The 22,284-nt window shown below is 38.3% G+C and overlaps 1 protein-coding gene across 4 annotated transcripts in view; it reads right to left on the reverse strand.

Annotated features, from left to right (window-relative positions):
* The window catches only part of LOC130023645 (probable ATP-dependent RNA helicase DDX60), a 107,890-nt gene that overhangs the window by 29,551 nt on the left and 56,055 nt on the right, over window positions 1-22,284 (reverse strand). For all 4 annotated transcript variants that reach the window (XR_008792484.1, XM_056114221.1, XM_056114220.1 and 1 more), the window contains exons 19-25: window positions 20,421-20,516; window positions 10,376-10,491; window positions 10,050-10,192; window positions 9,845-9,954; window positions 5,253-5,357; window positions 4,058-4,186; window positions 2,947-3,071 (exon numbers count right to left, since the gene is read on the reverse strand). Coding sequence is in view for 3 of the 4 variants with exons in the window: in XM_056114221.1 (XP_055970196.1) it covers window positions 2,947-3,071; window positions 4,058-4,186; window positions 5,253-5,357; window positions 9,845-9,954; window positions 10,050-10,192; window positions 10,376-10,491; window positions 20,421-20,516 (824 nt within the window). In the remaining variant the exon portion in view is untranslated. The remainder of the gene's footprint in view (window positions 1-2,946; window positions 3,072-4,057; window positions 4,187-5,252; window positions 5,358-9,844; window positions 9,955-10,049; window positions 10,193-10,375; window positions 10,492-20,420; window positions 20,517-22,284) is intronic.

The following is a 22,284-nucleotide window of genomic DNA, read 5'->3' on the forward strand; positions in this document are numbered from 1 at the left end:
GTCAGCTATTTCATTATTAGCTACCACTGTTAGGATGATGTGCCTCAGAATTTAGTCCTATGCAGTGGTAATCATGGAATTTTAGATAAATCCACTGCTGAGGTGTTGGGTGTTGGCAAGAGGAAGAGTTTATGGTTTCTGGTATCTACCTTCATGTTTTTATCACAACCCTTTGTTCCTGCTGGAAAAAGGCAGGGCCAGAAAAGGGGGTGTCCGGCCTTCTCTGATCCTGTGCTGACACCAGTTAAGTCTTATTAGTACTAAGTTCTTTGTCCACAAAATGAATTTAGTCATTATACTTTTTGCTACTTTTGTACATTTGGCCTAGTGACAGAGAAATTTCTTCCAATTCCCATCTATGTGTTTGTTTGTTTGTTTTTTGGCTTGCTTTATGATTTGGTTTGGTTTTGGCTTTAGACCATACCAGGGGTACTCAGGGTTTATTCCAGGCTTTGAGCTCAGGGATCATTCCAGGATGGCTGGGAAACTAACTGGAATGTAGGGATGGAACCTAGATTTGGCACATAAAAGCCAATGAACTACCCACTGTACTGTCACTCCAACCCCAATCCCAGCTTTGTTTTATTACTTCCTGAGAGCTCATTGCCAGCTGCTCCCACCTGCCTACTTCACTATTTTTATAAATGTTCAAGCCCAGTCTCCAAGTTTGTGTGACACAACATTACTACTCTTTTTACATTAATGCAAGTTACCATGTTCTGGGTAAACATGGTCTATTTATTATTATTCAATATCGCTTTTTGAAACAAGTAATGGAATGGTATCACAGTACTTTGTCTTTGGAGAAAAATATCCTGTTGGATAACATTGGTTGTTCTTGCTCCTCCAACAGGAACTTAAGGTATGTTGAGTCACTCCCACAACAGTGCAACTGAGGCACACCCAGTTCCATCAGGCATTGATAATCCTGATAATCCTATATTGTTTTACTCTTTCTTTTATATCATTTGCATGGTTTATTTAGCAATGTCCTTTTTGTATAGACACGGGAAGACAGTTGATGTTAAGCTATGTAACATGGGAGTTAATTGACTCCAAAATAATATTTACTCCTGGGCATCCATATTTATTTGACTTAAGCCTCAGTTGCCCTTAATTCCTAGCACTCCAAGAGCAGTGTCCTGACCAGGGACTGGATAGACACAGGGCAAGCTGTGAGATACCCTGGCATTGAAATGGGCCAGTCCAAGTGCTATAATACTTAACTATAAATTAAGAGCATGGGCATTGACAAACTCTGTCATGACCCAAAACTAAGTAACTGAATAAAGACCCTGCTTGAGTTAGGGCCCGAGGACTGTGGTCTGGAATATGTAGTGAGATATCCTCAGGAAGAGCCAAACTTTAAGCTTAATATATCTCTTACTATGCTCATATGAAAGGACATTGCTAGAAATCTTATAGGAAGTAAATTTATTATATATGACTGTTTAAATGGATTACTAGCCGAGGAAAGGAGAAAGAAATATAACCTGGATAGAATCCTACCCTTGAGTGGATCTCCTAGTAATCTAGAGTGCTGAATCTTCAGATGAGATTTTGTCCCTGAGTTAATCTCCTGAAGGAGAGGCTTTACATCTCTTTTTTGTTATGCTAATGTTCAACTACACCTTTGTATCCCTATACTTCATGATTTCTATATAACTATGCCCTAAGGAGGAAGAGAAGATGGACTCTGGGACATTCCTTTTATCCTTTTGTAAACGATTTTTCCTTTTGAATGTCTCTGATACCCTCTATGGAACAAATGTGGTCTAAAGACTGGAACTCAGCCATTATTTTGTGCTTCTATAATAAATGCTTTCATAATTTATTTGTATTTAATTTCACCCAAGATTATGATTACAATTTTAATCATCTAATTTTTCAAATGAACAAGCTATTTAAAAGTAATAAAGCTAACAGAGAGCAAGAGTAGAATCTGAATGCAGGCTGGCCATTAACGTGTATGTGCTTAGCTGATACTAAACACGAAACAGGCTTCACACACACACACACCCCACTCCTGCCCACCACACACACACACACACACACACACACACACACACACAAAAAACAGACTAGAGAAGGTAGGTAGGTATACAATCATTTTAAATGATTTTTGGGGTACTGAGTTAGCCTTGATGAATCATCACATTTAATTCTGATCTGGGACTATGTAGAAATAAATCAAATTGCAAAAGACCAAGAACTTCACAATATGTTTGTAGAAAATTTGAAAGTACCTAAAAATCTGTCAAGATTCAATTCCTTCCACAGAATTAAATATTTGGGGCATTTTTCAATATTTAGGAATTTTTAATGTTTTAAGTATGTATTGTGTATGCATTACAAACATTATTATTGGATTTTTTTGTGTGCAGTTAGAGTTTCATATATACTCCAAGTACTTGAAATTAACAAAACTATATTTGTTTCTAACTTTGATCTTTATCCATGCTTGGAAACAAAGTAGATGATCTGTGAGTCTACTGCATGGTAAAAAAATTTATTCTCCCTGCCCCAACAGTAAAAGTGAATAATTTAATCCCTTCAAATTTCTATTCAATAATACATGATTTTTGTCCTAGATAATTCATATTACATATCTGCTTTTGTGTAGAGTCTCATTGACCTTTGTCCAATGAGAAAGATACCACAGATTTATTTGTAATAAGCTCCAAAACCTAAAGTATTTAGAACTGTTTCAATTAAATAAAGTATTCTGTTTTGATGTCAAATTTCATTGCAGAGATTAATCTAGGATATAACTTGTTATCTACTTAATCAATTATACTATTGTGTCACTTTACCAAGACCCTAATATTGCATTCAATTTTAAGCTAGTTTATGCTACATCATATAAAATTACCAAAATATAAGAACTTCAAATTAAAGAAAATAATCTAAGTCATAAATTAAAATAACTTAATTTAAATGACTTACATAAAAACTACTGCAGGTAACTTATCCATTTCCCTTAACTTTTCAATAAAAAGAGGAAAATTTTCTAATGAGTTTGTTGAATTCAAAACTGAAGGAGGTCTAAGTTTTCTCAGAACCAATTTGGCCTGCAGTAAAGAATAAAAATTATTTAAGTTTTGCCTAATCAAGATAAAAATTACCACTTTTGGTTAATATATTTCTATAATTGTTTAATCTAGACTTCTATTGACCTCTAAAATAATGTATAGTATATGATTAATAATAATAATAAACTGCAAAGAATCATTAAAAATAAACAAATAAATGCAACAGACAGCAAAAATTACATATGTATGTACATATACATTCATTTACCTTGCACTTTTTAATGAAGAGAAATTAGTTAGGAAAACAACTGTTCAATAATTAACTACTTCTACTACTGCTAAAGGTGTGGTGAATAAGTTTCTCTTGATGCCATATATAAAGAAAATCACATGTTAATGTCTTAAATGACAAAAAAAGTAAAAAAAAATATTAAGCCATTTGTAATACATTTCTTAATGGGAAGAAGTTGTCTAATGTAAGATTTATTAGGAAAATTATCATATGGAAAATGTCTAGTTGATGTCACTTTCTCCAATTCAATATGGACATCAATACAGACAGTAAACAAAACACAAAATATAAAAACCAGGAGCTTACTTAAAATAAATATGTATAATTCAATACAACCTCCTGATTAAGGTTTTAATATATAGCTACTAAAAATTAAATTAAAATCCAAAACATAAAAACTTCAAGACAAAAAGATAAAGCTATAACTTTATGATTCCTCTCAGCTACTTTTATTGTGATTCCACTCTCCACATTGCTACTGTTGAGGCATCCAGAGCACAATTTAGATACAGTGATTCTTCTGTGCATGTATGCAAAATAGCAAACAGCTATTCTGGCACATGATTTTAGAGGCACCAAGGCTAAGACCAAGTCAAATTTTCTGTATTTTTATTCTACTTTAGAATCACCAGTTCATGCACAATTTAAAACACTAAAATTAAAATTGAAGACTTAAATTAAGAAAACTCAAAACAATAAGGAAAGAGTGCTCCCCTGTAAGTGTGAAAATTACCTCCTTTGTATTGCCATTTTTAATCCAGCTTGTTAATTCTTCTTTTAAACTCTCTTCATATTTTCTAAAATCCATCTTTTTAATGACTATTTTATTCTTAAAATGAATAAAATTCTCTGGACACAATTCCTTGAAAATAAGTAATGCAATACTAAATAAAAATCATGCAAGAAAAAATCAAAGGTGTTTTTCAATTATGTTTCACTACTTTCAGAACAGAGACTATAGATCCCAAGTAAGCAGGTAACAAGGGAGAAGGTAGATAAATCCTAACAGTAAGTTTCTTGGACAGGATTAAGTATGTTTGTGTGTGTTTCTGTGTGTGTCTGTATGTGTCTGTGTGTCTGTGTGTGTCTGTGTGTCTGTGTTTCCCCAGGTTTCAGCACCAAAAAATAAATAGAAAAAAATTAAAACAATATATGACCTAAAGAAATTACTCTGTCACCAACTCAAAACAACTTCCAAAGCATGAAGACTAGACATCCTTTGTGGATGTGAATGGAATATTAGAAATTGAAAGCTAATAACATCTCATTGGCACCAATGATGGCCCAAAGAAGGCTGAACAGGGCAGAAGAGGAGAAATTTCATCAGGAACAAAAGTCATGACAAAATGTTGAAGTTTGGAGTGTTTCCCCTATATGACAATAAACTAACACTTCTCGGGTACAGAAGACTCCAGGCCAAGACCTGGATGGATGTCAGAACTGACTTCCTTTACTTGTTAAGAGCAATCTCATTGCACCCTGCTGGAGGCTCGCTCCCTGAAGACGCAAATCCTAAAACTAGGAAGATCAAGTGGACCGCAAGTATGGCTTGACAGATGCCTATGGTATACACAGGAAGTGAGATTAGAAATTTACTGGTCCTCATCTCCATCCTAGCATCTGGAGGGGATCTGACAGTCTCTCTCTCTCTCTCTCTCTCTCTCTCTCTCTCTCTCTCTCTCTCTCTCTCTCTCTCTCTCTCTCTCTCTCTCTCCATTCAGGATATCAACATCAAATCCAAGAGGTCAAAAGAAGAGATATTATTACCAAGAATTCTTTGGAATTCTATCCATTACAAACAAAAATGTTAGAAAAAAAGAACACCTAAGAGAAACTACAAAAGAGTCAAATAATCAGAAGGTATAAGATACTAGTTTTCATCCACCTTAATAGCAGTAATTTCAATTAGTTGCCTGTTTATTATTTACCTTTGCCCTTGGCCAACTTCTCCAGGACTCAAACATAGTGTCATAAAGCTGGAGGCCTTCTCTAGGTGAAAGGGTAAAATCAGAAGGGAATCCATGCATTTCAATCTATGTTTAAAATAAAATTGAAATGTTTAATATTCTTTATATCTTATGTTCTATCCTTTGCTCCATAGTTAGTATTATGAACCTAAAGATATTACAAATATAATTAAACTAAAATATTCAAACATTGAAAAGCATTTAATGAGAACAAAATACTAAGAGCATTTATGATTAGCTAAAACAGAAAAAAGAAAAAGTTCACCAATTTTTTTGTATTGTTTCCTAAGATCTTTTAATTGAGTTAATTCCCTATGAACTGTCTCTACAATTCAAATCAATGTAGTTGAAAGCTAAAAGATTCATGGGCTTATTTCAGACAAGGTACAACAGCTTCCACCCTGCAGCTAAACCTGTAGTTGACTTAATTACAAATGTTTCTTTCTTAAAAGGTAAAGGTAAAGGCCCTCCCGTTGATCGTAGATTTGCTTGAGCGGGCCCAGAGACTTTGTTGTTACTGTGTCTGGCATATGGAATACTCTCGGTAGCTTGCCGGGCTCTCCAGAGGGGCGGAGGAATCGAACTCGGGTCGGCCATGTTGGCCGCTTGTAAGGCGAACACCCTACCCGCTGTGCTAAGTTTCTTTCTTAAATTCTAAAACTGATCTACAAAATTAAGGCTCTTAGATCTCTTTTAAAACATTCTAAAAAGTCTCTCTCCTGGGTCACTGACTTGGCACTTCCTTCAAATTATGTGAACCATTCATTTGTTTTTCCACAAGGATATTAAACTGTCAACATAAAAAATCCCCGTTCTAAAACTGCTTGCATTACAGTGTTTTCTACTACTTTCTACCACTATTTCAGCACACCAATTACATGTGAAACCACGGTCCATGCCATATTAACAGGGATTCTTTAAAATAAAAAGCAGCTGTGGTGGGAGAGATATTTTCATTGTTGTTCTATTAAATGGACGATCAAGATTTCTCAATTGAAAAGTTAAATGTCTAAGAATTGACTAAAGTATACTGAGTTCTCCATAAGTATTTGACCATAAGGCACATGCTTCACTCACACTTGGAAATTCTGGGCTATGAAAATCATTGCTAACAGAATGCAGATGGAGTAAAAAAATGTTTGTAGAATGAAGAGTAACAAAATTGATAAGGAAATTTGGTAACAAAATTTGATAAGGAAATCTGGCCTAATACCCTTTCTAAACTCCAGTTCCATATTCAAAATATAAAATAGAAATATCTGCACTTCTACTTATAGGATGTGGTGAAATTAAAGATCAATAAAATAGCTTATGTTTTTATTGGACATTTTAAATTGGAAGGTACAAATAGGAGAAAAACAGGTCCGGGAAAGTTAACACACAGTCTAGTGAATATAGGCAATGATGTATCATAAATGAAAAATTTACTCAGAGTAGATCTTATTATTCTCATCATGAATAAGAAATTATAGTCTTATTTGGTAAATATTGTGAAATGATAAGGTCAACATCATCTGATGCTGAGCATAAGGAATTAGGCAACAACTCTTTCAGGGACTCCCTAAGGCTGATGTCTCTTCAGGACTGAGCATCTGTTCCTGCGTACCATAATCACTAAAACAAAGAAGTCTCAGAATGCTTAAAGGCAACCCCTCAACTCAGCTACACTAAGGTAACTCACTGGTCCTGCCTCACCCCTCCCTTTGAAATTCATCATTTTGATAGTGCTAATGAGGAAACCACCTAGGATAATGCTGCTTCCCTTCACATTGCTACAACTTATTATTTTCTTGCTATTTTTTCTTTCATATGCATCATGCAAGACATTTAGTTATTCATTTGGAAAGATCTTGCTCTTCATCACTGCAACTCTCAGTAACGTACTAGATAAAAAATGTTTTTTTAATCCCCAATCTTGATATTCAACCTATGCTTCAAGTGTGAAAATTTAGATGCTGTAAAAATACTCACATAACAGCATGACCTTAGCAAACCCCATATGGGGTCAGAATATGCTGTGGCAATTCTACATGCTTTCCAATTACTCCATTAATAGACTCCGAGACTAGAGAAAGAAGCACTTGTTACTAAATTCCAATTTCACCAAGCACTACAAACCACAAAATGTTCATTGCCAGATTTTTTAAACTTTTTTATTGAATCACTGTGATAGATCATTACAAAGCTGTTGTTCATGATTGGATTTCAGTGATAGTGTTCCAACCCATCCCTCCACTAGTGTACATTTCCCAGCACCAGTGTCACCAGATTTCTCCCATCACCTCTCAGCCCCCACCCCTGCCTGCCTCCATGGCAAGTGCTTTTCTTCTCTCCTCCCCACCTTTGGGCACTGTGGTTTACAAAATGGATATTAAAAGGTTATCAAGAATATCCCTTTCCTATTTTAACCCTCAGATCTTGTACAGCATGATCATTCCCAGCTTTTACTGTTATAGCGCTCTCTTCTCTATCTTACCCACCCTCAGCCCCCCATACACTTGTGGTTAGTTCCAACCATTGACCAGTCCTCCTAACTCCTGTTTGCCCTGGCCTTGGATATTATTATTCTACTATATATATTTATATATACCACAACTGAATGCAGTAATCATTGCTAGATATTTTTAATACAATGATGGTTTTTTAAATGTCAAGTAATAATAGAAAAAGAAAAGTGAGCTAGAGAGGGTAGAGAGAGTTATTATTCATGTGTGGGTTATTGTTTGTATTCTAGGTTTGGTGTAGTTAAGCCACATGAATTTCATCCATATTTTACTTTTATTCAGAGTTTGCATTGGATCATTGCCACTAAAATGAGAAACTTCCATAATAGTCTTTTATAAAATTAATCTCAAAACACATGATCACCATCAACAGAGACCGTTATGAGTATACTCTGAGCATAACTGGGTATTTCCCCCACCACAAAGAAGAAAAGATAATTGCCAATATTATGAGACACTAAATCATAACCCAGAGACCGTAAAGTGATTCTCATTTAGGCATCTTTCAAAAAGGTCACTCAGAATGCTGTGGTCCTGATTAGACCATCTCTTAGTGGGATGCAAAAGTGCATTAATTCATCCTCTATGCCTCACCTACTACATTGTAAAATTGAATATTGATAAGATATCTATTTTGGAAGCATTAGGGCAGCTAAGAAAGACAAAATATGTCAAACTTTAAATATGTGTGACTTAGGTTGGCTATTTTTATTGCAAACACTTATGTATTATATATTTGTTTTAATGCGTGCATTTGTTTAACTTCTTTTATATACATAGCAGCTTGCTAGGAACTATAAAGATGCAAAATCACTGTTCAAGGGCTTATGTCAGTGAGATAAAGACAACGAGCATAAAAACAACTTTAGCCTCATGATATTACTTAATCAGATAAGATGCTCTGGACAGACAAAGACTACTCATGGCTAGGGATACCACAAAATGATTTTAAAGACATTTCACATTATAAAGTTACAAAATAACTTTTGTAAACAGTATTTGAACAACTGGCATTTAGAATTTAGGATGATATAATCTAGGAACAATTTAAATCATGTGGGTTTCTGAGTAAGATACTTAACATGGTTAAGTAAAAGTGTCTTTGGAGCCAGGTCATGGAAGACCTTGCAAATCCAGTGAAGAAACAGTGCGGTCAAATCATGTTCACAGGAAAACCTCTAAATATTTGGCAAGACCATAATCAGGTTCAATAAGTTTTAATTTAACAACATAATTTAGAATACCATATCTTAAATGGAAGGAGACTAGCTATTGACTAATTATCACTTGAGATCATTTAAAAGGTCATTCCTGGGAATAGAATGAGAAAGGAAGAGTACCAGGCAAGAGTAATCAAGAAATATTTACCCATTCATCTCATGTTTCAAATGAATTCCTCTCAATATCTTTACTTTTTTTTAATTCAATGCCCAACAAAGTATATTGGGATTGGTTTGTTAGTGAAAAGTGGCATTTTGTTATTTAATCTAATTAATAGTGATCATATTTCATACAAGGAGGTTACAGAATTTTTATAGCTGCTCTAAGGACTATGTCACTGAATTGTATGGATAGACTAAATAAAGTGGTCAAAAAAATCAAAGAATGAATTAAACTAACCAAAGAAATTCTGGTTAAAATATTCCACTGTGAACCCAAAACAATAGTACAGCAGGTAGTGCATTGGCCTTGCATGCAGTCAACCTGAATTCAATTCCTGGCACCCCCAAGCCTTCCAGGAGAGATCACTGAGTGCTAAACAGGAGTAAGCTCTGAGCACTGCCAGATGTAATTAATTAAATATCCCACAGTTTTTAAGCCTTATGGATTCAGAAACTACTGGAAACCCATTGTATCCATAAACTTATTCTTGCAACTTTTAAAATAAAGATCAGTTAAATCAAAATATAAAAACAAAGATCAACTAATTAAAATATCTCATAAATTTTCATTCTGTAATTATGATAACTATATGCTACACAACTTTTGAATTATGATATATACTAATAACTTGCTATGCAGGACAAATATGACTAAAGTATCACTCACATGTTCTGTTGTTATTGCGGCACAAGGATGAAAATGATCAAAATGAATGTCATCATCTTTTATTGAACAAATATGCTTTTCTAAATCATTATATCTCTCTCCATAAATAACTAAAAATGAAAAGAATAATTTTCAAAATCAATGAACATGTGATGGATTTATCTCAAAGTAAAAATTAAAATTTCTGTGAATATATCAAACATACCAAGTTTAACATTATATGACTGTCGCACTCGCACGTCGTCTTTGTGAGAACTGGCACGTGAGCCAGTACATTTTTTAGAAATGGTCCCTTTTCCCACCTTGCTGTCTACTTCTTTCCAGTACAATTTTACTGAGCGTAGCCACCTTAAAAAATTTTAAATGACATATAATTTAGCAGAACACAACTACTTCCTGTGACAGTAAATAAAGAAACAGCACACAATTTAAAAATTGTACTTTTTATGGTGGTATTATAAAGAATCAAATATAAAACTTAAATATTCAAAATATCTAAATATTCCTACCAAGCTGGAACCTAATGCTTACTCAGTGAGATGTTCAGGGTTACTTATGGTAGCAGAAAGAGCCAAAAAGGGACAACGGATCATGACAAGGAGATGCTCCCAAATTTCGGCTCCAATTTCTCCACCAAGACAATGGACCTGTTAAAGAAGGCGTGTAAAATCATCAATGAAAAAAGTAAAAATGGTTAATAAACATCAATCATGAAAGCCTGAATCCTCAAACCTATAGTATTCCTGTAAACTACCATGTTATCTCTATAAACATTGGCTAATTCAGGTCTTGGGAAATCCTGACACATAAATTTTATATTTTCAAATTTGAGAACACACCCAGTTATGCTTAAACATTACTCCTTGCTCGGTACTCAGAGATCACTCCTGGGTGGTACTCCAGGTATCATATAGGCAAGGATCAAATCTAGGTAATCAGCATTCAAGGCAATCATCTTACCAGCTGTACTATCTCTCCAATACACATTTTTTAATGCTAAATGTTTCTTATGAATTAATATTTTTTTATTAGTGAAACACCATGAGGTACAGTTATAGATTTACAAATTTTTGTGCCTGAGTTTCAGTTAAACAATGATCAAGTACCCATCCCTCCACCAGCGCCCATCCACCACCAACACGGGTTCCAGGATCCCTCCCACCCCCCCATCTCCCCCATCCCACCCTGCCTCTGTGGCAGAGCATTCCCTTTTGTTTTCTCTCTCTCCTTTTGGGTCCTGTGGTTTGCAAGAGAGGCACTGAGTGGCAATCATTTTTGGTCTATAGTCTACTTTCAGCATGCTTCTCCCACCCTGGGAGGATCCTCCCAACACCCTTTATTTGGTGCTCTCTTCTCTAACTGAGCTTCATTTTCCCCTAGCATTTGTGGTTGGCCTCCAAGTCATGGAACAAAATTCCTGGTACTGATCTCGGACACTCCTGGGTGTTAGTCTTCCATTTTGTTGCTTTATGCTCCCCAGATGAATGCAATCTTTCTGTGTCTATCCCGCTCTTTCTGACTCATTTTGCTTAACATGATACTTTCCATGTAGTACCACTTGTATGTGAATGCTATGACTCCATCTTTTCTAACAGCTACATAGTACTCCATTATGTAAATGTACCAAAGTTTCTTTAGCCAGTCATCTGTTCTCGGGCACTCAGGTTTTTTCCAGTTTCTAGTTATTGTAAAGAGTGCTGCAATGAACAAACAAGTGCAGATGTCACTTCACTATATTTTTTTGCCTCTCTGGGACGTAGTTCCTGGAGTGGTATTTCTGGGTCAAATGGGAGATCAAATTCTAATTTTTTGAGAATCGTCCATACTGTTTTCCAAAAGGGTTAGACCAGTTGGCATTCCCACCAGCAGTGAAGGAGGGTCCCTTACTCGCCACATCCATGCCAGCATCGGTTGCTTTAGTTCTTTTGGATGTGGGCCAGTCTCTGTGGTGTGAAATGATATCTCATTGTTGTTTTGATCTGCATCTCCCTGATGATTAGTGATGTAGAGCGTTTTCTCATGTGCCTTTTAGCCATTCGGATTTCTTCTTTGCGAGAGTTTCTGTTCATTTCCTCGTCCCATTTTTTGATGCGGTTGAGTGTTTTCTTCTTGTGGAGTTCAACCAGTGTCTGGTATATCCTTGATATCAACCACTTGTTGGATGTGTATTTGGCGAATATACTTTCCCATTCTGTAGACTGTCTTTGTATTTTGGTCATTGTTTCTTTTGAGGTGCAGAAAGTTCTTTGTTTAAGATAGTCCCATTTGAGCAAACACTCCTGAAATTTATATGGAACAATAAGTCCCCACGAATAGCTAAAGCAATTCATGGGAAAATGGGAGGAATCAACCTCCCAAACTTCAAACTGTATTACAAAGCAGTAATAATTAAAACAGCATGGTACTGGAACAAAGGCAGAACAGCAGACCAATGGAACAGGGTTAAATACACTGACATCTCCCCTCAATCATATGATCATCTAATCTTTGATAAAGGTGCAAGTAATGTGAAGTGGAGTAAGGAAAGCCTCTTTAACAAATTGTGCTGGCATCACTGGACGGCTACATGCAAAAAAATGGGCTCAGAACTCTGCCTAACACCATGTACAAAAGTAAGATCAAAATGGATTAAAGACCTCAACATCAGACCAGAAACCATAAGGTACATTGAAGACAAAGTTGGCAAAACCCTCCATGACATTGAAGCTAATGGTATCTTCAAAGATGCCACGCCAATGTCTGAGCAAGTGAAAACCGAGATAGATAAATGGGACTATCTTAAACTAAGAAGCTTCTGCACCTCCAAAGAAACAGTGACCAAAATACAAAGACAGTCTACAGAATGGGAAAGGATATTCGCCAAATACACATCTGACAAGGGGTTGATATCTAGGATATACAAAATACTGGTTAAACTCCACAAGAAGAAAACATCCAACCTCATCCAAAAATGGGGCAATGAAATGAACAGAAACTTTCTCAAAGAAGAAATCAGAATGGCAAAAAAGCACATGAGAAAATGCTCTACATCATTAATCATCAGGGAGATGCAGATCAAAACCACAATGAGATACCATCTCACACCTCAGAGACTGGCCCACATTCAAAAGAACAAAAGCAACCAATGCAAGAAAGGGACACTCCTTCACTGTTGGTGGGAATGTCGACTGGTTCAGCCCTTCTGGAAAACAGTATTGACGATTCTCAAAAAATTAAGAAATTGAGCTCCCATTTGACCCAGCCATACCACTCCTGGGAATATATCCCAGAGAGGCAAAAATGTATAGTCGAAGTGACATCTGCAATTGTTTGTTCATTGCAGCACTCTTTACAATAGCCAGAAACTGGAAGAAACCTGAATGCCCAAGAACAGATGACTGGTTAAAGAAACTTTGGTACATCTACACAATGGAGTACTATGTAGCTCTTAGAAAAGATGAAGTCATGAAATTTACATACAAGTGGTACAACATGGAAAGTATCATGCTAAGCGAAATGAGTCAGAAAGAGAGGGATAGACATAGAAAGATTGCATTCATCTGGGGGACATAAAGTAACAAAATATGAGATTAATACCCAAGAATAGCTTAGATTAGCACCAGGAGGATTACTCCATAGCTTAGTGGCCAGCCAGGCATTCTAGAGGAAAGGGCAGCTCAGATAGAGAAGGGAACACCAAATAAAGGGTGTTTGGAGGATCCTCCCAGGAGGGGAGATGCATGTCAAAAGTGGACTATGGACTGAACATGTTTGCCACTCAATGCCTCTTTTGCAGACCACAACACCCAAAAGGAGAGAGAGAACACAGGGAATTGCCCTGCCACAGAGGCTGGGGGGGATGGGGGGAAGGGGGTGGGGGGGATATTATCCATGGTGGTGGAAAATGGGCACTGGTGGAGGGATGGGTATCTGATCATTGTATAATCAAACCCAAGCACAAAAAATTGTAAATCTACAACTGTACCTCATGGTGTTTCACTAATAAAAAAAAATTAAAAAAAAGAAAATATAATGCAGTGTTCTAGATGATATTTTAAGTATGAGAAGGTCATTAAATAATAACTAGGTATATCTTAATGAATAATTGACTTTTATATATATTAATAATGGTTCATTAATTGTGACAAATATTATTACTAATAGAACATATTTGTAATATATAGATCTACGTTTATGGGAACCATGTGCTCTATGTTCAGAAATGTGTATCTTAAAATAAAATTTAATTCTAAAGGAAAAAAAATAAGATAGTCCCATTTGTCTATCTCTGTTTTCACTTGCTTGGCCAGTGGTGTGACATCTTTGAAGATATCATTAGCTTCAATGTCATGGAGGGTTTTGCCAACTTTGTTTTCAACGTACCTTATGGATTCCGGTCTGATATTGAGGTCATAAATCCATTTTGATCTTACTTTTGTGCATGGCGTTAGGCAAAGAACTCAGCCAACTTTTTTGCATGTAGCCGTCCAGTTTTGCCAGCACAATTTATTAAAGAGGCTTTCCCTGCTCCTTTTCACTTTTCATGCCCCCTTATCGAAGATTAGATGATCATATGCTTGGGAGGAGATGTCAGTATATTCAACTCTGTTCCATTGGTCTGCAGCTCTGCTTTGTTACAGTACCATGCTGTTTTAATTATTAGTGCTTTGTAGTAGAGCTTGAAGTTGGGGAGATTGATTCCTCCCATTTTCTTTTTCCCAAGAATTGCTTTAGCTATTCGTGGGGGCTTATTGTTCCATATAAATTTCAGGAGTGTTTGCTCCATTTCTTTGAAGAATGTCATGGGTATCCTTATAGGGATTGCATTGAATTTGTACAGTGCTTTGGGAAGTATTGCCATTTTGACAATGTTAATTCTCCCCATCCATGAGCAGGGGATATTTTTCCATTTCCTCATGTCCTCTTTTATTTCCTGAAGTAGCATTTTGTAGTTTTCTTTGTACAGGTCCTTTACTTCCTTAGTTAAGCTGATTCCCATGTACTTGATTTTCTGGGGCACAATTGTGAATGGGATTGTTTTCTTCATGTCACTTTCATCTCTTTCACTATTTGCATAAAGGAAAGCCATGGACTTTTGGGTATTGATTTTATAGCCAGTCACTTTACTATACAATTCTATTGTTTTTAGGAGTTTCTTGGTAGAGGTTTTAGGGTTCTCTAAGTATATTATCATATCAAATGACTTCAAGTGTGGTCCCCATCAAATATCTGATTTTAAAATAGATTAAATATTGAGTTCCTGTGACACAGGGCATAAACTAGACAGGACTTACTAACAGAGTTAAATCATTTCTTTTTCAAAATTTCCACTGTTGGGGCTGGAGTGATAGCACAGCGGGTAGGGCATTTGCCTTGCACGTAGCCAACATGGCCAATCCCGGGTTCGATTCCCAGCATCTCATATGGTCCCCTGAGCACCGCCAGGGAATAGTGAGAGCTTGATTTCTTCCTTCTCTACCTGGATGCCCTTAATATCTTTTTCTTGCCTAATCACTATTGCAAGTACTTCCAGTACTATGTTGAACAGTAGTGGAGAGAGTGGGCATCCTTGTCTCATTCCTGATCTTAGGGGGAAGGCTCTCGGTTTTTTCCAATACACAATTTTTTAAATCTATATTACCAATCTGTCAATAATTGCTCTTACTTCTAAACAGTTCTTTCAAATCTATACATTTCTTCTTTCTGCTTTCAATCAAGTTACCATTATCTTGGTTAGTTAAGGGCATTGATGACACCATCACAATAACATTCTGATGACTACCCTAGCTATATAATTTATCTTCCTGATTTCTACATTCTTCACATTATGACAAAAATTATATGAATATAAGAAAAATTAGATCATGGCATGTCCATTAATTAACTGTATTCAATATTCTCTCATTGCTGGTGGAACAAAATATGCATTCCTTAACAGAGTATGTAGGTATGTAGTATGTATGAATCACACTTTGATTCATATTTGCCTCTCTAGCTTAATCTCAGACTGTGTTATCCCATTTTGCTCCCAATTTGTTTGAAACATACTAGCCTTTGTTTCTGAAATACAACTTTTCTGGGCCCTGGAGCATTCACAAAAATTGATATGTTACTCTTTGTATTAATGTATTAAAAATACTATGAATAATTTTATTTATTCCGCATTGCAAGGGTTCAAAGTCAGAGCCTCACCTATATAAAGTGTGAAGTCACTGAAAGTGCTCGGCTCTGAGGAAGCATTCTTTAAATATTGCTGAGTGAATGTCTTTGGATCAAACAAAGCAAATAGAACTACATTTACAGAAATGACTTCAAGTGTGGTCCCCATCAAATATATGATTCTAAAATAGATTAAATATTGAGTTCCTGTGACACAAGGAATAAACTAGAAAGGACTTACTAACAGAGTTAAATCATTTCTTTTTCAAAATTTCCACTGTTGGGGCTAGAGTGATAGCCCAGCGGGTAGGGCATTTGCCTTGCACGCAGCCAACATGGCCGACCCCGGGTTGGATTCCCAGCATTTCATATGTCCCCCGAGCACCCCCAGGAGTACTTCCTGACTCCATGAGCCAGGAGTAAGCCCTAAGAATCACCAGGTGTGACCCAAAAAGCAAAAAAAAATATTCCACTGTTAAGTTTATTCTATTCAAGTCAGATAATATACCACTATGATAAATTAGCTTTTGCATTAAGAATATTTTTATAACCTAAAAAAACAGACATCAATCTTAAAAACATTTTCATTTCACTTTTATATAAACTTGGGGTGGAGAGGACCAAATAATTTTGTTTCATAATTTTGAGACTAAAGTAAAATTGAAAGTTTTAGATGACATTATTGTTGGATTTTTCTTTAATAGGAAAATTTAAGGCTTTGGGATTGCAATAAAGACAGATTAATCAAAATTCGATCAAATATATCAATATTAAACAGATCAAAACTAAAACAGTAGCTCAAGTTTATAACAGAAATGTTAAATACTGCCTTGACATATTTTTCTTTAAATTAATAATTCCTTAGAAAAAGAGTGTATTCTTTTAGGATGTTCAAATATCTTTGAATAAATACACTTATTAAATTTGCCATACCATTTTAAAATATCTTTTATTTGTCCCTAAAATCTTTATTAATAGTTTTTCATCCCACTCATTTTCTCAGAGAAACAAAACTGTGGATCACTTCAAAGGGAACTATGTTCTCTACCTCCAAAGGAACCATTCATTATAAAACCTGGCAAGAAATCGGAAAAAATAGAGATAAATGAAAATGACATCTTGGTTCCATTTGTTTTCCTTTAGGAAAATTTGCCTCAACTAACATCACAGGCCTAATTGATCCTTCTGATAGGAATCTCCTTTTGAATGTCAATGATTCCTTCTTTGGCTTTTTTTCTCTTTAAGCCTAAGAAAAAGCACACAAAGTTTGGGTTACTAATATTTATAGTTTTCCTCATTCATAGCTTTGGAAAACATTCTTCTTGAATTGCTATCTTTTGTGTTTATTTATTTATTTATTTATTGAATCACTGTGGGAAATGTTACAAAGCTTTCAGGTTTAGGTCTCAGTCATGCAAATATCAAACACAATTCCCTTTACCAATACTTATTTTTTTACCATGAAGAACTCCAATAAAACCCCACCCCCAACCCTTCCCAGTCCCTGTGAGGCAGATGATATTCTAGTTAACACTCTATCTGCTAGATTCATTGTTTCAGTAAAAGATTCACCACTATTATTTAGAGTTTACCCCCACCCCCAAATCAGACATGCTGAAAAAGCATTGTGAAGTGATTTGCTTTCTACAGGTGGGTTCAAGAATTAAATGTTGGTTTTGGATTTCTGCTATTTTACATATTGACTTTCTACTGAAAGTCAGATAGTTAAGAAATTGGTTTCAGTGCTCTGGAGTCGTGGCCGTGCTGGAGAGCCGCTCGTGGGGGGCAACTGTTGGCCTCGGTAGGGCGTGAAGGGCGGACCGAAACGCCCCCTTTCACATGAGGTTTTAGTCGCCCCCACACCCCCAGCTCATACCTGCTGTCCACAACACTCCCATGCATCCACCATCTTTCTTTCCAGAGAGGAGAGGGCGACTGGGGCAACACCCTTTCCCCTCCAGACAGACATGATGGCCTGGATTAATGCATAGTCCGTTCACTTTTCTGCTCCAAGCTGCCGGGTTCTGCATTAAGTCCTTGTGCTTCTGGGGCCGTGGCTGTGCTGGAGAGCCGCTCGCAGGGGGCAACTGTTGACCTCGGTAGGGCGTGAAGGACGGACCGGAACGCTCCCCTTCCCATGAGGTTTTAGTCGCCCCCACACCCCCAGCTCATACCTGCTGTCCACAAGGCTCCCATGCAGCCGCCATCTTTCTTTCCAGAGAAGAGAGGGCGAATGGGGCAACACCCTTTCCCCTCCGGGCAGACATGATGGCCTGGATTAATGCATAGTTCGTTCACTTTTCTGCTCCAAGCTGCTGGGTTCTGCATTAAGTCCTTCTACTTCTGGGGCTGTGGCCGTGCTGGAGAGCCGCTCGTGGGGGGCAACTGGTGACCTCGGTAGGGTGTGAAGGACGGACCGGAACGCCCCCCTTCCCATGAGGTTTTAGTTGCCCCCACACCCCCGGCTCATGCCTGCTGTCCACAAGGCTCCCATGTGGCCGCCATCCTTCTTTCCAGAGAGGAGAGGGCGAATGGGGCAAAACCCTTTCCCCTCCAGACAGACATGATGACCTGGATTAATGCATAGTCCATTCACTTTTCTGCTCCAAGCTGCCGGGTTCTACATTGAGTCCTTGTGCTTCTGGGGCCGTGGCTGTGCTGGAAAGCCGCTCACGGGGGGCAACTGGTGACCTCGGTAGGGCATGAAGGATGGACCAGAACGCCCCCCTTCCTTGAGGTTTTAGTTGCCCCCGCACCCCCGGCTCATATCTGCTGTCCACAAGGCTCCCATGCGGCCGCCATCCTTCTTTCCAGAGAAGAGAAGGCGAATGGGGCAACACCCTTTCCCCTCCGGGCAGACATGATGGCCTGGATTAACACATAGTTCGTTCACTTTTCTGCTCCAAGCTGCTGGGTTATGCATTAAGTCCTTGTGTTTCTGGGGCTGTGGCCATGCTCCAAACTTAACTCTGATTTTCAGGGAGAAATGTTGGGTGGTTTACTTCCCATGGATCACTTTGTATATAGAGAGATGTCGCACGGCGGCGTAAGCATCCGTGCGGTTTGGAGGAAAAGTCCTAGTTCCCGCATACTCGAGCTGTGCTTGTAGAGGCTTCTGGTCACCGGGGTTGCATCTGGGGGAGACAGGATGCGGTACCTACCCCATCTGGGACTTCCCGATGATCTCGGCTCTTTTTGGAACCTGTTTTTTTTTTCCTTCGGGAGCTGTGGATCCCCGCCCTCCATGTGGCCCTTCTCTTTGGCTGTATGCTGTAAAGATGGCGCTGGGGGGCGGGCTTTGGGCATGACTTCCGGAATCAGAGGTTACCTGGGAGTTGTAGTTCCGGCAGATTTGAGGAAAAGTCCTAGTTCCCGCATACTCGAGCTGTGCTTGTAGAGGCTTCTGGTCACTGGGGTTCCATCTGGGGGAGGCGGGATGCGGTACCTACCCCATCTGGGACTTCCCGATGATCTCAGCTCTTTTAGGAACCTGTTTTTTTTTTTCCCTTCGGGATCTGTGGTTCCCGCCCTCCATGTGGTCCTTCTCTTTGGCTGTATGTTGTAAAGATTTGAATTGCTATCTTAAGTATACAGTTTTATTTAGATTATAACTGATAAATAACTTACCTAAGTGATATCATTATTGGAACCTAAAATTCTTTGCTTAGAAATCAAAGACTGGATTTTGACATCTTTGCCTAAAGAAACTGATGCCATGATGGTTTGTTTTGTTCTATCAAAATCAACAACTGGAGTTTGACAAAGAACATAAAAACCTGATATACGGCAGGAAACATGCCACTTGGTTAGAGGCGGAATGATGGTTGGGAAATATGACAGGAAGGAGGCAGCGTCTATGATAGAGCAAAGTGTTCAACCAGTAGCAGGAGCTAGTGCTGAAAGGCAGTGAAGCATTATGTATAAACTCTGTCAGCAACTGATGCTGTACTGATATAGTACTGTTTACAGCAACAGTAAAACACAGTACAAAAACTCATTTTTAAAAAAAAAAGTACCCGCCATAGAGGCAGTGGGAAAGAAAAGAGGTAGGGTGGTGTAGGAACTGGGGGAGGGAAGTGGACACTCGTTGAAGGGATCCGTGTTGAAACATTATTTGACTGAAATCCCAACATGAATTTAAAAAATTAGAATTTGAAATCTCTGTTGAAAGAAACTTGGAAATGGTGTTTCAGTGTTTTTCCTTTGAAAGAATAGTCACTATAACAGGCTCCTAGACAGAATTTTCCAGGCAGCACTGATAAAGCTGACTAAATCACAGCAGGAAATTACAGCCAAAGAGTGTCACGCACTCTTTGCATGACGGAAATCTTCAGAAAGTGTCGCAACTTGAGTTCCATAGAAAGGGTCAGAGGTCCCAAAGATCATTATTATACTATACAACTAAGAAATCAACTCAAAGAAATATTAACAAACCTACCTCATCAAATATAACATATCTGATCCTTTTGGCCCATTTTTGGCGATGAGGAGACAGCAGCAGAATTTCAAGGCAGGCAGGCACTGTAATAAGTACCTATAATAATAATGTGTGAATGAATTTTGGAGTACTTATCACATAAAAATATTATTGTGAACCCATAGATGATGCAGTTAGGAATCCTGAGTGTACCTGCTGATAACCAGAACATGGTTACTTGTTTCTAGAAATTTTTCTTAAAAATTAGGATATGTGGTTTTTCTCCCCTGATCTGCGTGGGACGGGCACGGAGGCCCAGCTCTGGGCAACAAAGCTGAACGGCTCCTATTCCAACCAGGTACATCCCGCCCCCAAGGGCCTGGGACCCTCTCTGGGCATGCGCAGCTAGCTCCATCTCCTAGAAAGCCAATTTTCTCCCCTGATCTGCGCGGGACAGGCACGGAGGCCCAGCTCTGGGCAACAAAGCTGAACGGCTCCTATTCCAACCAGGTACAGCCCACCCCGAAGGGCCTGGGACCCTCTCTGGGCATGTGCAGCTAGCTCCATCTCCTAGAAAGCCGGTTTTCTCCCCTGATCTGCGCGGGACGGGCACGGAGGCAACAAAGCTCTGGGCAACAAAGCTGAACGGCTCCTCATTCCAACCAGGAGACGTTCCCAACTCCTAGCCCAGTGCCAGGGACTCTTTCCAGAGCCGCAGCCGCTAACGCAGTCACAAAATATTTTCCCACTACATACGCCATAGGAACCATAAGCTACCTTCTTAGATGGAAACTTCTCTAGTTTAGCTCAGCCACTAGAAACACAGTAGCCAATAACTCATAAGCCTATCTTAACTCACACTGAATATCAAACAGAACAGTAACAGTGAACGTGAAGGACTAAACCACACTTGTCACAATGGTAAAGCAACGCAAAAAGCCCACCAAACTTTCTTATTGAAGAGTCTAGCCCAGATGACACCAACAGTACTGTAGTGTTAGACAACCAATCTGACAAGGAATTCAGAAGGGAGCTACTTAGGGTGCTTAGGGAACTAAAAGAAACAATGGAAAGCAACGCCAATAGAAGACAAGAGGATTTGAAGGCAGAAATGAGGAAAATGCAATCGGAAATGTCAGACCTGAAAAATCTCGTAGGCGAATTGAAAAACTCAGTGGAAGGCCTCAGCAGCAGAGTAAGAGCTGCTGAGAATAGAATCATTGAGCTCGAAGATGAAGTTCAGAGACTCTCCAGAAAAGAGCAGAAAATGGAAAAGAGACTCACAATTCAGGAACAGAAGGCAAGAGAAGATCGTGATGAAGTCAAGAGGGGTAACATAAGAATTATTAGAGTCCCAGAGGTACAGGAAGAAAACCTTGATGAAGAAGAAACTGTCAAAGACATCATTGCTACAACGTTTCCAGAGCTGAAGAAAACTTGTGACCACATTCAGGAGGCCCGAAGGGTACCAGCTAGAAGAAATCCGAATAAAAATACCCCAAGACACATTCTGATCAAAATGACCAAAACCTTAGACAGAGACAAAATTCTGAAAGCAGCAAGATCGAAAAAAGAAATCTCTTACAAAGGATTTTTCCATCCTTAAAATTCACAGCTGGGAAGCGTTCAGTCTAAGGACCACATGGAGGGTGCGGGAACCACAGATCCCGGAGGGAAAAAAAAAAAACAGGTTCAAAAAAGAGCCGAGATCACCGGCAAGTTCCAGATGGAGTAGGTGCCGCATCCCGCCTCCCCCAGATGGAACCCCAGTGACCAGAAGCCTCTACAAACACAGCTCGAGTATGCGGGAACGAGGACTTTTTCTCAAATCTGCCGGACTACACCTCCCAGGTAACCTCTGATTCCGGAAGTCACGCCCACAGCC

The sequence above is a fragment of the Sorex fumeus genome, unplaced genomic scaffold, assembly GCF_029834395.1.
Source record: "Sorex fumeus unplaced genomic scaffold, SorFum_2.1 ptg000024l, whole genome shotgun sequence".
Lineage (NCBI taxonomy): Eukaryota > Metazoa > Chordata > Mammalia > Eulipotyphla > Soricidae > Sorex > Sorex fumeus.